The 17,361-nt window shown below is 41.4% G+C and overlaps 1 protein-coding gene across 1 annotated transcript in view; it reads right to left on the bottom strand.

The window, feature by feature from the left end:
• Window positions 1-1,806: 1,806 nt before the first annotated feature.
• mmp15b (matrix metallopeptidase 15b) overlaps window positions 1,807-17,361 on the bottom strand; it is a 35,900-nt gene continuing 20,345 nt past the window's right edge. Inside the window, exons 7-10 of the mRNA XM_030048635.1 lie at window positions 12,307-12,445; window positions 7,215-7,365; window positions 5,772-5,890; window positions 1,807-4,926 (exon numbers count right to left, since the gene is read on the bottom strand). Coding sequence (XP_029904495.1) covers window positions 4,406-4,926; window positions 5,772-5,890; window positions 7,215-7,365; window positions 12,307-12,445 — 930 coding nt within the window. The 3' untranslated portion in view covers window positions 1,807-4,405. The remainder of the gene's footprint in view (window positions 4,927-5,771; window positions 5,891-7,214; window positions 7,366-12,306; window positions 12,446-17,361) is intronic.

Here is a 17,361-nt window from a genome sequence, read left to right as displayed (position 1 = left end):
CGATGAAGAGGAACGGCAAGTAACTGTATCGTGTCAGGCGCAATGAGTTGGCATATTTTGAGTCTGTCCAGACGCAGACGCAAGTCGAGCAACATTGATCTGCCTCGCGGGAGGAGGGATGGATGGGGGGAAGCCGAAGGACATAGAGACGAGGAGGAGGAGGAGGAGCACAGATAGGTCACGGGTGGGGGTGGTGCAGTGGGAGAGCTTTTACCACTGATTAGCTCCTGCCGCCCACCTCCAGCCCTGATGATTAGGAGGGGGAGAGCAGGACAGAGGGATGGATAGTGTTTCCTGGCAACGGCTATCGACCAGCTAGGGATCAATCTGGATGTCTCTGATGCTCTTCCTGAAGTGGCCTGCTAACTCTCTCTCTGTTTGAAATTTTGCATCCGCTCTGTCTCATTTAAGGAGGCAGACAATAAATTATGTTGATAAAAGTCTGACTGCCTGAAGGCAGAGGGATGGATAAAAAAATATCTCCATCTTAACAAGTCATTTAGTCTCATATTCAGAGTAAAAATCTTGTTTTTCTTAAAATAAGTGGAAAAAAAAGTATATGTTGAAACAAGGCAAAATGAGACAGATCAGCCCATTAGTATCAAGGAAATGGCACTTAATTCAAGAAAATTCTGGAAGAAGTGGGATTATCTCATTCGACTGTCAGAACTGTGTACCTTGTTTGAAGAGAAAAAAGATTTTAACACTGAAGATGAGACTGAATGACTTGTTAGTGAAAGTAGACGCTGCTATCAGCACCTACCAGGCTTTGTGCACAAACCAGGGTGTAAAGAGACAGAGGGGAAGCAACGGCGAAAGCGCAAACACATTTAATACACGCAGCTACAAGAGAAGCACTCAGCAGCCGGTGCTTTTCCTTTTCCGGTCACTCACTGTAAGATGAAGTTTCCTCTCCGGCTGGCACTGTTGTTGAGCCAGCAGGAGAATTTAGGTCACATGGTCCAGTGCCAGCAGGAGCCAAAAGAGGGAGAGCAAAGCCTTTCTCTCTTTTTCTGTGCCTCCACCCCTTATCCCTGAGATCCAAACTTTGTAAGATCAGGCAGGTCAGCTCAGCCTACCTCCTCCCCCTCCACCTCCCAGCAGCAGGAAATTTGGTCTCTCTTCACTCCTCACCCCCTCCTCCCCTCTCTTCCCAATCCACATCTATGTGTAACCAGAGCTGGCCGATCACCCGCCCCCCAAAAACAGAGCAGCAGTCTGCCCTTAATGCTGCCTCAGATAAGCCTCTTCCCAATCCTGTCCACTCTCTGTATTTGAACTCACACACAGCTCGACCCCCCAGCTCTCTCTCTCTCTCTGTTTTTCTCTCTCCCTGTTATCTTCTTGATCAACACTGCAAAAAAGCCTCCATTTAAGTCGTAGTATTGAGTCTTAATATATTGATTTTATCACAAGACTCACTGCACTGCAAAAACTCTCCATTTTAACGAACCATTAAGTCTCATATGGAGCGTTCAAAAGCTTGATTTTCTCTAAACAGGTGAAAAACTCTGCCAGTGGGGTGAGATAATCACAGCTGAAATTTTTTTAACACTATGTACAAGAATAAATCAGTTGGTAAGATGGAGATTTTTGAAGTCTAGCATCAAGATAATGTCTCCTGATCTAAGAAAATTCTCTAAACAGGTTCATTTGCATTGGAAACAAATGGAAATATCTCAATTTAAGACTCAGTACTTGCCTAAATGAGCTGTTTCAAGCGATTTTTTTTTTTTTTTTTTTTTTTTTTGCAGTGCACAGCCTTTTCTGTCTCTGTCCTTGTGAGATGAAAAGACGTGTGTTTTGGTTCCGAGAGTTCACGGTTTAGTTTGGGGGTCATGGAGGTTAACAGCGTTCGCACACACCTGCTGTTTTCTAATGAAGAGGATTAGCCGATATGACCAGCCTGTGTTCACATGAGCCAGCAGCCATCCTCACCCAAAGGCTTCCCTGCTGTTTCATCTCTGGGATCTTTACGACAGAGAGACCTCAGTCTTCACTGAGGTTCCTTGTACAGTTAACAAAGTCCTTTTAAAAACCGGCAGCTATAAAAAGTCCATTACAAACTACACGGTACATTAGCTGCACCATGTGATTACTGTGTAGTGTTTGTGGCGCTACAGCCTGTTCAGGTCAAAGGTCACTGCTTTGCTTTTTATCTCCCTTGTTTTCTCTCATGCACAAACTGACTCTCCTGCGATTAGAGTAACTCATAAATTTGGCTGAACACACCCAAAGTTAGTGAATGCACGACTCATTTTTATGCTGTTTACGGCATCAACCAAGCAGTTTTGTGAGGGCCCTTTAACACCTGTTGAGCTGGTGGTTTCTATCAGTCCGGTCACAAACCAACTCCAGAGCGGTTTACGAACAGTGGTGTGAACAAGAGCAGCTCCCGTAGCAGACTCCACTGTGCATTATGTGCTCATAAATAAAGACCGGAAGAAGCAACTTGGTAGCATTAGCAGCTACCAGTTAGCAAAATGGAAGCTAAACGAATTGAGGGCTGAAATGCATTGCTCTCTTGGTATATGGCCAACAAGATCATTGCAGTAATGAACAAATGCCAAAGCTGCTGTTGGCGCTCCATGCCCATGCTAGAAATTGTATCGGTCAAGTGTGACCAGACAATAAAATGACAGGGGAGGAAAAAAAACAAAACACTGACCAATTAGGTGACAGCTCCTGAATGATTTTGTTGATACATTTTGGTTCATTTGAGTTTTTTGCTGTGTGAAACCAAAACAAATTAAATGAGCAATACAACAAAGATTCAACTATTCAATGGATTCAAACCACGAACGGCCAATCCATGTGAAAACGACCTGAATGATTAAACCTCCCCAATGTTCGACCATAGTACATAAATGGCTGCCAAATCGAATCCCACCTGAAACACTGCAGAAACTCGGGGTTTGAGCTCTAAGTCTGCCTTTCTTTCCCAACCCTCTCTTTGTTTCTTTTGGCAAGATAGCATAAGAAAATGTCAGGTATCTGAGAGAAAAAGCCCCTCCTGAGATAAGGAGGAGGTGAGGGGAAGAGAGACACTTAAGGAGAGAATAGAGCGGCCTTCCTGGTTTAGAAATAATAATAACATTAAAAAAAAAAATCTAAGTCACACAATATGAACCACAACAAAAACAACAAGAAAACAATGTGCAAACTTCTCTCTTATAAATAGACTACAGTTAACGCATTGTAGAGCACCATGGGAGAGGGAAAGAGGTTAGGTGTGTGTGTAAGTGTGTATATGTGTACGTATATGTATATGTATATGTAAGGGCCAGTGTTGGGGAAGTTACTCATGAAAAAGCAATGAAGTAAAACTACTTATTACTTTCCACAGATTGCAATCACATTACAAATTACTTCCTATAGATTAGTAATTACTTTACTTTTGCATTACGTTCTGAAGCCCAGACACTGTTCAACATTATTCATTTAAGCTGTAATCGCAGCAGTGTCCAGAGCATTTGGAAGACAAATGATAGAAAAAATATTATCCTAATTGTTGAGGAGTTGCCTTCATCAGTCTTCTAGTCTATGGATTATAGGCTGTTTTAAATTACACTGCTCATACTGCCTTCAGTGGACAAGAATAAAAATGAGGATTCCGTCTGGTGGGGGCAAACCCTCACCAAACTACACCTCAGGTCACCTCAGTATTATCCCCCCCCCCCCACTGAGAATTGCTAACTTTCAAAAAAAAATATGAGGAGGAGCTAGTGGATTGTGCCCATGTCAGAAAGATATTGAATGATCTCCCTCAGTACGTCACTATATTTTCATAGGGCGGTGTTTTCATTAAGGTTACTCTGGTGGCTTCACACTCTCTTCTGTTCAGCAGCTACTGTGCAGCAGCAAGTATAGCCTACAAGCCAATATCAACACACTGTAACTGAGCAGGAATGAGCGATTTGATCGGCAGCGTATTGCTGATCGGTGCATTTCTGAAGTGTTAAATTTGCTGTAATAACTCAGTAAGTCCTAAGTAATGCAAGTAATGGCATTTTTATTGGAACAGTAACTGTAATGTGATTACTGAAAATGAAAACCTAATCCCTTACATTATTTTCTTACTGGTGAAGTCAGCTAATAACTGTAACGTGTTGCTCCCAGCACTGATAAGGACACATGTGTGTGTGTGTGTGTGTGTGTGTGTGTGTGTGTGTGTGTGTGTATGTTTGTGCGTGCTTCTAGTATGTTTGCGTTTGCTATTTTTATGTGTGTGCATGTATCTAGATCAGTACAGTATTTGCATGAATGCATCTACTACCACATGTACTACAAGTTTGGGGGGGCACAGAGACTCGAGACAGACAGACCACTGAAGGGGGGCCGGGGGAGGTGATGGGCTGCATAAGGTCCATCTAGAGTTCAGAGTCCATCATCCCTATGATTGGGTTCAGACCCAGTCCTGCAGTGAGCGCTTGCAGTGCACCAGCAGCCGTGGCGCTCCTTTTCTCTGCAGTGTGTTAATGATGGCGTAGATCAATCCCAGGATGCACAGCACCAGGAAGAGTGGGATGGTCACCATAAGGATGTTCATGGTCCGCTCCTCGCTGTCGTCCACCTTCAGCACCACATCCACCTCGTTGGTGTCCTCCTCCCGTCCCTCGCGGTAGTCTTCATCGTCACCGTTGTCGGAGCCTTTGCCGGTATCCTTGCCTGTCCCATCACGATCCTTTCCACCTTTGTCTTTGCCCTTGTCACCATCCCGTCCGGCGTCCGGGTTGAATGGCGGACGGTTCACGTCAGGGTACTTGCGTCCTGTGTCAGTGTCCCTGTCACGGTCTCGGTCTGGGTCCAGGTCCACGGTGCAGCCCATGAAGTCCCGCAGGATCGACTTGGGGTAACCGGGCTCGCTTTTCATGCGGTGGTTGTCAAACTTCCAGTACTTGGAGCCTTTGTAGAAGTATGTGTATGCTGGAGAAGGTAAAGAGAGCAGGAAATCACGAATAAGTCAACAAATCCATAACATTACAAAAACATACAGACAATAAAAGCATTTAATAAGTATGAGTCATTTTGGCTCAGTATATATGCACACCCCAATAATAGGATTTCCCCACCACCAACCAACCATGGTGAAAGTGGTGCTGCAGCTGACTCACAGCAGCTGGAGAGCACAGCCGGCCTCTTGCCGGGATTTCCCCTCCACTCTTCAGGATCATAGCAGGCAGTGGTAGATTTTTTGTTTCCTTATATTTTTATCAGAGGTAAAGCTGACATACATTCTTCAAGCATTCTTCAATGACCATGGAGACATAGAACAGCAGCTTTTATTCTCCCTTGTGTTTTTTAATTTGTGTTTATTGTGTCAGATTCCTTTTCCTGCACATGCTAAGTAAAACGGCATTCAGAAATGCGAGTAATGGTTTACGTGGCCCAGTAATCGGGTTTCTCCCACAGAAATCTACCTCTGTTAACCAGGTTTCTCTTAATGCTTTATAATAACCAGCTTTCTCGTTTACACGGCACTTGAAAAATCATACCACTGCCCATATGTAACGAACACCCTAATTACTGAGGGGCACTAAAGGGCGTGTAAATGCAGTGCATGTGTAAGCACAAAGTCTCTTCCCAACACACCCCCATTCCCCTCTGTCTTCTACTAACTGAGCTGCCACACCCTGATTCTTTGTTTCAGGAATGTCTGTGGCGGAACTGCTCCTCTCTCTCTCTCTCTCTCTCTCTCTCTCTCTCTCTGTCACACACACACACACACACACACACACACACACACAGAAACGCTCTCCATCTCGGCTCACCTCCGTCATCGCTGAGGAAGGCCCCCTTGGGAGTGGATGGGACTGAAGAGCCCCATACGCTGATTGGTTTAGGGTAATCTCTGTCGGCGGAGCGGGACTGTTCGTTGAAACGCCAGTACCTGCAGACAGACATTACTGCTTATCAGCCACTGAAACATGACCGATCTGCACTCACACTGCTACATGTTATGTGCAGCTACACAGTGCAATGCAAAGTGTGTGCGGGTGTGCACTAGATGAACACTCAGTCTACATGAAACTTGACCCCAGCCAGTTTTATATCAGATCCTGGATTTTTCTCAGTGGGTTTGTAATGTGCAGCAGTGTCAGCTGTCTTTCTGGTTTCAGTCTGATGATGCACTGCACTCGGCGTAATGGACTTTCAGATCAACAGTGTTATCATTCCTCGATGTACAGTTTATTTCTGTTATTATATTACTGTTACATAATCCCGTGCTATTTCTGTCCCACAGCAGCACACACACTCTGTGTATTACAGCTGATTGTTTGTTAATATGTTTGCTTGCAGCACTTTGTAACTTTGCTAAGAAAACAGCTATATATACGATAAAGGCTGCCCTTATTGTCAAGCTTAAGTGCATTACTAGGAATATCCATCATAAATTTACACCTGCTATTCCTATATTAGTCATTCCATCCTAGACATATATGAATATAAACAAACTTCTCCTACAGACAGAAGCAATAAAAACAAAATCAGAGCTGCTCCAGTGAACAAGAGACAGAATTGAAAGGGTGGCCATGGTTTGCCTGCAGTTTCCCCATGTTTTTTCCCCATAGGATTGTTGCCTTATGCAGAAAATAATCTCTGTGGTCCAAGAGGTCTGAGAGAGTTTTGTTTTGTTTTCTGATAAATTATACCTGTTAACATCTCAAAGAAAAAAAATCCACTGATTGAAGTAACTTCAGGACTAGTCTATAAAAAACACGTTACTACAACAATCTACTGTATAAAGCTTTGATTTTTAGGCCTCTGGTTGTGGCAGACAGCTAAACATGCTCACAAACATGGACTGAGCGTTGATCATAGGAATAACCTTTCTGCTTTAGGCTATTTTTGTTTTTTTGATTGCACCACAAATGAAAAGTAAGATTACAATCAAAACATCGGTGGCTCGCAATGGGTGTTACTATGACTACAATTCATGGTAGTCAGATAGCAGAAACCACATGTCTGTTGTTGTGCCTGTGGTCTCTACTCCATAAACCTCATGTTATCAAAAGTCTTATTTCACACTGATGTATTTTTAATAAAAGCAATGTATTTCAAATAGGTTTCACGGACTCTGTGGTCAAGCCAAACCTACAAAGGGCTGTGTGAACTTTCCAAACAGATCAAACTATGAAAATCTTCAAAAAAAAAAAAAAAAAAAAAAAAAAAAGTGTTAGAAGAGTTTTTCATGTGACTGCAGGCTTCAGTACCAGTCTCCCTGGAAGAAGTAGGTGTAGCCGGATGGCTCCCACCAGATGGCTGTGTCTATTCGGTCATAGGGAATGTCTCGGCCGTAATCTGTCAGCTCCAGTGGATAGCCGGGCTCCAGGTTGGCCTCTCGGAAAAGCCAGAATCTGCTTCCTACAGGGATGAGAGGAGAGGGTGGAAGGAAAGGAGAGAGGAAAGGAAAGAAGAGAGGAGGAGCAGAAGAAGGGAGGGAATCGGGAGGAGGAGGTGATTAGAGAGTAGGGATGTGGAGGTGAGGGGTGTGGGAGGGTGGAGTGAGAGAGAGAGAGAGAGAGAGAGAGAGAAACAGAGGGGGTGGGGGTTGGAGTTGCTGTTATGGTTATTAGTCCTTTATGGTGCATTCAGTGGGACTTTTCCCTTCATCCACTCCCACTCATAACTTGCAGCTCTGGAAACTGTTAACTCACACACACACACTCACACACTCACACACACACACACACACACACACACACACTGACATTTAAATGCAATCCATCACAATTTTGCTGCAATTAGCCAATTAGAATACCAGGTATTTAAACTGGAGGATTGCAAGATTCGTGTCTTTCCTGTTATCAAGTATAAAACAAATTTGATCTATTGCTTCTGAATAATCCAATCCAGATTAAATATTTGTAGTACTTCCCGTCTTGCCTACAGCAATTACACAGAACAGATTTTATTTTAAAGAATCGTTATGGTGAAAAGGCCACCCATGAAAAAGTCAGGAGAAAAAAACTCCTATCAATCAAGTCCTGATGGACCTGCTACATCTGAGCTCAGGAGGTCTGCCTTCCCGATATCCCTTCCCCTCCACCTCTTCCTCCACATCATCATCCTCATCATTGATTTCTTTGTGTTTATTCACAGCTGAATATTGTGGAGCATGGAGCAAACAGCAGTGATACACTGGACTGTACAGCAGCTCCACCTGTGCAGTCAAGGCAGAAAAATCTGGACTTCAACTGTGCACTCCACCACATTTCTGGTTTTAATGTGGGAATTGTTGTATCTCTGCTCCGCTATGGTAACAGGATTTAGCAGAGGTGTAAGCAGCCAGGAGTTTAATCAGTATACTCAGTCTCCTAATATAAATGAAACAAAATACATTGTAATTGGATTAGGTAAAGTAATTCCTACCTCTGATTAATGGGGAAAACGTCTTTTAAGTCACGCAATGTAAATTTACTTTGGAACAACAAGCCCAAGTATGCTGCTGGTAGATTTAAAAATAACTTTTTTGTTTGCACCTCACTTAAAACATGGTTTCACTAGTAGTAAACAGTGTGCGCAATTCAGGGTTAAAAAAGCTGTCTTTAGTAACTCAGGCACATGGAGCTATTATATAATAATAATTTTGTTCTGTCTGGCTGTCACAACATAAAACACATATTTATCATCTTTAAAAATAAAATCAATCTGTGCACCATTAATAAATTACAACTGTTACATTTAATGCACGCAATGCCATTAGCGCCATCGCAAACCTTTAGCAAATAAGGAGGATACAGTTCATTAATGAACATGCAAACACTGTGGCACACACACAAATACACAAATCCATATCCATATCCATATCCATAAATACATGAACATACACAGACACACACGCACATACACAGTCACTCACACTTAATTAGCTGGCACAGGTTTTACTAAGAAGCCTGAGGAACAATTAGAGAAACTAAAACAGATTTTAAACACAACTTTTGGTGTAAATCATCTCAAGCAATAACGATTTGTTGGCGAGGAAACCGGCAACACAATAAAAACGAGCGCCACTACTGACTCGGGGCTTTTGGTGTGGCTGGTAATTGTCCATAAGGAGCGGCTGGTTAAAAGTTGAGGTGAAGCGGATTCCTTGTTGAAGGGAAAGTTTTATTGTTTTTCATTGTATTAGACTGGGGGACTCCATCCCTCCTGGCACCGTTAAGCCTCGCCTCCTGGCTTCAATCCTTTCTTCCCTCTCTCTATGCGCCCACCCCCCATCCATCCATCCACCCTCCGTTCCCCCACCCTCCAGCCCCTTGCTGCTCGTTACAAGTGAAACCTCTCCACTCAGCATCTGGACAGAGGAAGAGGTTGACGCAACGATCCCCACAGGGTTCCTGAGCTCTGTGGCCCTGATGTAAAAATCCCATGACTTTTTCATGGCTTTCCATAACTGTGTCGGAGCGCTTCACTGACCCAAACACTTGACTCCTTCCTGGTTTGCTGTTGCTGTTTTTCTGAGAGGGATAAACACTGTGGTTTTTGTTTAAGTAATCCACATTAGGGAGTAAGACAGCTGAAAACCACCAATGAATGTGATGAATGTGGAAAAAAAGGTTGGGGCATGCGTTGTACGACATTCCTGTAAACTGACCCATTTGTGAATTCCCTGATATTCCTTGACTTCCTCAGACAAAATGATCCGATCTGACTTTCCCTGACTGTAATCCCAAAATTCAGTTTTCCACAAGCCTTACTGGTATTTTGTCATGAATCAATATTGCCAAATATATGTGAATACAGTAGAAGTGCAATAAAAAAGGATGCAAGTAAATGAATAAACAATCATTTGCAGTGGTACACACAGTCTAGCTGTTATCAGTGTGGAATAAGTTGCAAAGTCTGTTTTCATCTTTTAATCCAGTCACTATTACTAAGTATCACAGAAGACTGGAGAAGAGGGAATCAGTGTGTTGGTTGAGTCCATGTCACTGGAGCTGGTGCTGTTACCAGAATTAAATCATGTGCAAAGTGATTTTTGCTGTAACAAAGGGCAGGGAATGGCTGACTTCCTGAAAGTCAGACTCAGAAGAAGAAAAAAAGGGCTTTCCTTAAACAGGGTCTCTGCAGGTTTCAACCAGTTAAACTTAAGACTTTTTAAGACCATTCTGAATGCAACTGAAGGCCTATTTCACATCCATACACTGGAAAAAACATGTTTTTTTCCCAGTGTAACACATTGTGATACACTAGCTGGATGTTCTCTGATAAATTCTGATTGGCCTGAACAGTTTGAGTTAGTGGTTTTTGGTTCCATGTTCAGTTTGTAGCTTTGTTACAGTGTGATCAATATGAATATTTCCTGAAATGCACTTAAAAGCACATCTGAAATTAATGCAACTTTATACAAGTAATGATAACTATATTTCCAAAAGCACATTTGAAAATGAGACTGAAGTTAATGCAACGTTATAAAAGTAATGTTAACTTCACCATCATTTAAGACCTAAAATTCAGTTTATTGGAGTTCAGACTTTTTAAGTTTTTTTAATGACCTGCAGAAACCCTGTTTAAGAGTGACACTTATAAGTAACTTAAAACAGTCACTAACCCAAGATTTAACTAACCCAAGATTTACGGCTTAAGACTTGGCACAATCACAGAGAAAGTCAAGTTGGTGACTGATCAGATTGTATCACAGCTGGAGGAATTAAAAACAGATATCCCAGCTTTGTGTGTGTGTGTGTGTGTGTGTGTGTGTGTGTGTGTGTGTGTTGGGAGGGCAGTAGAGAGAGGGACACAAAGAAGAAGAGAGATAGACTCTTTCTTTAAATGTCCAATCTGCCAGATCTATAATGCCTATAATGCAAATTTGGCTTTTTTTTTTTTTTTTTTTTTTTTTTTTTTTTTTTTAATATATTTTCCTTCTTTCTTTCTTTCTTTCTTTCTTTCTTTCTTTCTTTCTTTCTTTCTTTCTTTCTGTGCTGTTGGTCTGCAGCCAAGCACTTGCCGATGACATCATCATGAATATGATCATCATCATCATCATCACCATCTGCCTTAAAGGTCTAGTTCACTCATTTCTGCTCAACAGCTCCAACTTGATCCGCTGTTGTAAAAGACAGACTGCTCTCAGTGACTCACATTGTGAATAATGAGCCGTGTTCAAAGATTTATCCTCTGCACTGGGACTATATTTTACTGTATAGACCTAAATCCTCAGGGAGGCATGTGTTTCTGTCTTCACTGTCATCTGTGGAAGATGAAAAAAGCTCCCAAGTCTGTTTTACTGTTAATTTGATAGTATTATGACACCGTGGTTTAAAATTACCACTGGGCAATATAACTGCATTTGGGCAGTGATGGAGAAACCAGATGGTGAATGGATTTCTTTGGAGGAACATATCTGAGCCCAAAGGAAACATTTATGTTCCATATGTTGATGACACTAATCCTGAACTATAAAAAAAAATAAATGCAATGCCATCCTATAACAATAAAAAAAAAGAGTGCTGTCTGCTTAAAGCTTAGTCAGCTTAGTTAACTACTACGAAGTGTTATGTTATTTGGCAAAAACTTTATAGCCAGACTAGGTAAATCCAATAAATGCTACAACCATGTACTATATCTCTGATATACCCAGATGACGCAAAAACGCTGGCCTGATGTGAACTCAATATTATATTATATTGATTAAATATATTATGTATTATATATTATATACTCAATATATATTTATATATTTATGCCAAATATCTAAATAGTGATACAATATATGATATGACTATGGGTTCACACTTAATTGTTGCTTCACAAACAGAACAATGGCTGTCTTAGGCTAACCCTAACCCTACATTTGATATCGTCCATATCGTTGCCTTTTAGGAGATTAATATCATGCATGTTCATATCTAGATGATGATATGATAACAATATATTGTTCAACCCTCGTACGTGTTCTACACATAGAGCCACCATGAATTGGGTGCCCAAGTATTGTTTTTTTTTTTTTTTTGTTGTTGTTGTTTTTTAATTCTACTATTATCTGGTAGTCTGATCATAAGCTGTGACAGAGCAGGTTTAGTCTGTAGTCTAAATTACGAAGGTGATGCTCCCCTCTTAGTAGTGAGACGTTGTTGTGTGACTGAAGGGTTCAGCTCATAGTTAGCTTGCAAACCCACTACTGTCACCACTTGGCAGGACGGACAGCTGGTCTGGCCAAGCTTGTCGTTTACCTTCCTGCTCAGCATTGATGTCACACATCTGCATCTGCGTGTCTGTGGTCATTACCCCTTTGCATGTTTTTATGTCAGCCGTCACACCAATATATAAAATGTGTGTGTTGAGTGTGTGTTTTCGTACCTTTGAAGAAGACAAACTTGCCGTCGTGTCTCTCGTAGGCAGCGTCTATGTCTCCAGGCAGACCTCTCCAGAAGTGACTGATAGGCATGGGGTAGTTATCCAGAACCCTGTTCCGACGAACCCGCCAGAACCAGCGGCCCTGAGGAGACAACAAGAACATGTGTGTTTGGACCTTTCTTCTCCTCAGTAACCCTCTACAGCAGGGGTCCCCAGCTGGTCCGGACATGGAAATGGTTCTGCCTGGATTGTGAAACAGTTCGCAAACATTTTATAGTGTTGTGGTTTCTCGTGACTGCTTTATGTCTGCTTCTTGTACAATCCTGTGTTTTATTTAAATGACTTAACCATCTCTGCCAATCAACGCAACTGTACAGCAGGAAGTGTTTGAAAAAAGTAAAGAAAAGAAAAAGAACAATATCAAAGATATATTAAAATTTTTATTCATTTTTGTTCAAATTAATCACTGCGTATCATCCAGTAAAACCGCTGTGTTTTTGTTCTGCCTGATGTTACCTCAGTTTTTCAACAGGCACTTTATGTTACTGGTGCATGACTGAGAAATGCTCAGGATAAAGAGCCAGTCTTGTTCAGTGAGCAGTATTTTATTTTCATTTTTCATTTTGATAATTTTATTTGTGAGTTGGTCTGCTTATTTATTTTCCTTTCTTTTACAGTGTGTGTAATGTGAGAATAATTGGGAGATTTAGTTTTATTTGTACATTTAAGGTTACAGTATATACACAGACAACACAAATAGGCACCCAACACTACATATATATAACCCTACAAATCACAAGAAACGGTAGATATGATGATTGAATTGAACTAAACTGAATATCCAGCTGTATTGCTACACATAAACTCAATTCTTCTAGTTTGCCCTTGCTCTCTCTCTCTCTCTCTCTCTCTCTCTCTCTCTCTCTCTCTCTCTCTCTCTCTCTCTCTCTCTCCTGCTCTCTCTCTCTTCATGGCCGCGTCCCAGCAGCCAGGAATCACTCCAAACCAAATCAATGGCTCCATCAGCGATGGAACATGACCAAAAACTCCAAAATACGTCACTGCAGAGATCACCTTGCTGTTGTTGTATATTTAGAGTGAGATATACAAACACAGACAGAGATGTGGGAGGATAGTCATTCCTACATCACTTTACAGTCATTTGACTCAGTGTTCGCTGTATTTGCTGTTGAGGTCTGATAGAGCCGTGGTTGCTGCCGGGTGGTCGTTATGCCAAACAGACCAGAACGCACAATTAAGTAACAATGGCTAAACGCTAGCAGGCTAATAATAGCTGGTCTCCGCTGTGCTGGCAGTATCACATGTCCTTGTTATAGCGCTCGCACACACACACACACACACACACACACACACGAGATACACAACTCTCTCTGTTGCTCTGGGCTTGTTACATGACTGTCATAAAGAAAAGTGTTAAAGAGATCTTGTTGTCCAACACAGCACCGCAAAACATGTTGGTAATAGAGGAGAAAACACCCTAAGCACTTGTCTGAGAAGTTATCCCAGCCACAGAGAGAAACTGTGACCATGTGTCTGTGTGTGTGTGTGTGTGTGCACATACACTGTACTGCACACACGGTCCTGTATTGTGCACACATCGGCAGACAGATTTACAGCAGCAGCCCTAAGACTCATTCATTAGCGGTGAGTCAGTAGCTCTGCTTGTCCTGGGTAATGTAACAGTGGAAACCTCAGAGCTGCTTCTTCTTGGCAAGCACGCTGAGTTTTGTCCTTCGTACAGGACACACTGCAGACAGCGTGGAGTAGAATGGAATGGGATGGAACAGAAGAGGATAGAAATGAGATAGATGGGACAGAGCAGAACACAAAGAACAAAACAGAATGCGAAGTACAACAAGTAGAACACATTAACCGGAAGCCCTGCAGAATTTAGAAGAGCACAAAATATTAAATAGAATAGAATAGAATAGAATAGAATAGAATAGAGTGGGTCAGGAAAGGAAAGAACAGACATGGACAGGGCAAGTAAGTAAAACAGAACAGAACACAATCGAAAAGTAAAAAAGAGGGCCTCTGTTTGTGTGTTGAGGCACATAAATACAGCACTGACCAGCATAAAAGCCTGTGCCACATCACGCATGAATTTTGGAACAGATTACCTGCATGAAACTTTATAAAAAAAAAAAAAAAAAAAAAAATGTATTTGTGAGTTGTAATGGAAGCCAGGGAGAAGCTTTTGTGTGGCAAGAAATAAGAATGGAGAACCATTTTGCCTTTTGCTGACCTGTCTGCAAAAAAAAACACACACTTGTCAATTTACATTTTCCTTCATGTCAGGTTTTTGAACATTGTCATAGTGGTCGGTCCTGTTCACACTTCCATGCTCAAAAATGAAAGAAAACCATGGCAGGTTAAACAGAATCAAGCTCAGTGAATACTGGTCTAAAGAAAGAGCTAAAGAAAACCTCCCAATTTGAGTTTCCAGGATTTTTTTTTTTAAAAAGATGATAACTTATTTGACAGTGAGTAGCAGCTATCAGATCAGATAAAGGGGAATATTTACTTTGTCTGCCACCAACATTAAAAGAGAGAGATCCATGTAAAAGACACAGGCAGCAGAGACGTCAAGGTTTGCTTGTAATGATTTATGTGGCAATGTTGAGGAGCAAGAGCCTCTGGATCCTGTGGAAAGTGAAGCAAATTACTATTGATCATGAGTGCTGGTGTCCTCCACCTTGCAGTGAGCACAGATCTTCATGGCAACCAACCACTACTTTTCTGTAAGTACTGTAGGCTATGATGTACAAGCTCTCATCTGCTGGAATCAAAAGCTAGCAACACACACAGATACACACACACACACACATACACACACACACACACACACACATGAATGCATGCACAGCTGGAGAAGCCTGCAGAACTGTCCATTGTCTGTCTGCTGTTAAAAAGCTGGATAGACCCAGTACTCTTCTTTGAATTTCTTCCTTTTTATCTAAGTCTTGACTTCATGAAGAGGACATCATCATCACTGCTTCGACTTTCAAAACCCATTTTTTCGGAGAAGGTAAAGGCATGAATTCCCCGCACACTGGCACCACATTCCAGTTTGAAGGGGCTTTTGTTATTGACAGCTTGTCTTACTGTCTATCACTACACTGAGAATAAATAAAAGCATGAAGGAAAGAAAGGAGCAATTTCTCCTGAGAATGAAAGCACCTTTCTTCTCCTAATGAGCAGGAGAGTGTGGCATACTCCACACATACAGCGCATCATATAAGACTTATTTTACCTGTCAATGGCATCCCTGATCACTGGATCTACTACTTCCACAAAGAGAAGATGAATGTTAACATATGAACAGCTAAGTATAAAATCTGTATTTGGTGGATCAATAAATAAGGGTCTCCTACCACAGTGGTTGGTAACTCTTTGGGTCAATAACACATGAATACCTTGGTTACATACAACCTTTGCCTGCTATCAAATCAAAGCTAAACAACAGCTGAGTATCAAGCCGGCACCTGATTGGCTGCCTGTTCCGTAGCTCTTCAAAGTATCTTAACTTCTGTTTCTCTGCTGCCTGGATGGTTTAGACCAAAATTTACATTATTCCCATGTGGCAACACATTGCCGACAAAAAGAAAAATTGAGGACTAACACAAAATAAATTACTGTTTGAGCCTTGTCTGAAAGAGACTGTTTGGTTCAGGGTCAGTAAACTAAAACCAAAACAAGACAAAACAACAAGCTGCCCAGAACAATCACATTTACCTTTAAAAATTTACATTTACATTTTTACATAATATACTAATTAAATATGTCTAGCCTGTGCTTGTCCAATACTATTTTCTATATAAAATCATTTACTTTGTGTTAATATAAAATTTATTGTGTTATATAAAATTTCACTCAGTACCCAGTTCAACAAACTAAAATGGCACTGAAAATGGGAGAGATAATGAATACTGAATGTTGATGTCTTCTAAATGGTCTTAAATGGTCTTATCCTTAGCTTATTTTAATTTTTCTTAGTTCACCAGTCTTTTGGAAAGTGCACCAAAAGTTAATATGGACATTGATGAACAGTGTCCAGACTCACTTCAGCAGAGAAGATGAAACCCAAGACATTACCAGCTGATCGCATGCAGTGCCTGTCCAGACAGCTGGAAGCCGAGTTGGACATGACTGGTCAGTGTCACACTCACTTACAGTCTCAGATAGCAGATATTCATAGAGGAGGGACAGCACTCTGTCCAAAAATAGACCTTGGAAGCAGTGCTTACATGATACGAGAATTTTGACTTCAATAATAATTTCATAATGTGTCAAAAAAAGCCCAACAGATTCAAAGGTCTGGGCTAAAACAAGGTGCTGCCAACAAAACATCAAAGAGCATCAAAGAAAAAAAAGCAGACGTGATACTATATATGTTGCTCTATTTATTAATAAAACATAATATTTCTGCCTGGGGCCTTCATTAAATGACAAGACACCAAACAAAAAAGCCCATTGCATAATGCATTAACACACTTGACTTGGACAGCTTTCTAAGTAACTTTTTCACAAGGATGTTGATGTTGATTGAATAAGCTTATTTGTCATCTCTGAAAGCAAAATACTTGTTTAATAATTGTGTTTTCCACTCAGAACTGGTGGACAATTTGACACGGTTGAATATATTCAGGTGCTTGTCAGCTGTCTGACTTTGGCGGCCCGCTATCAAGAGCCACACTGACACCCTACTGACGTTGAATGGAATAGCAGCTTGAAGAAAATGTGTAGTGAAAGTATTAAGTCTTCACAAAATTCCACACTGAATTCAATCTTTTGCAGCAGTATGGAAGTGGTATCAAAATCAGTGAAGCCTGACAGTCCAGACAAAGCCTGGCTGTTCCCTATCCACCACTCTGTCCTATCTGCACACAGCTTCACTCTTTAGTGCTGCCAACACACCTCCACTGACCTCTCCCAGTGACACGTCGCAGATGAATTCGGTAGTGGAACAGAAACAAAACGAAATGGAGTCACTAGAGCCCATCTGATATACCAGCCGATATTGGTCTATCACAAATA

This window comes from Myripristis murdjan, chromosome 3 (assembly GCF_902150065.1).
Source record: "Myripristis murdjan chromosome 3, fMyrMur1.1, whole genome shotgun sequence".
Lineage (NCBI taxonomy): Eukaryota > Metazoa > Chordata > Actinopteri > Holocentriformes > Holocentridae > Myripristis > Myripristis murdjan.
The sequence above is the reverse complement of the archived record's forward strand: the minus strand, read 5'-3'. Positions and strand labels throughout refer to the sequence as shown.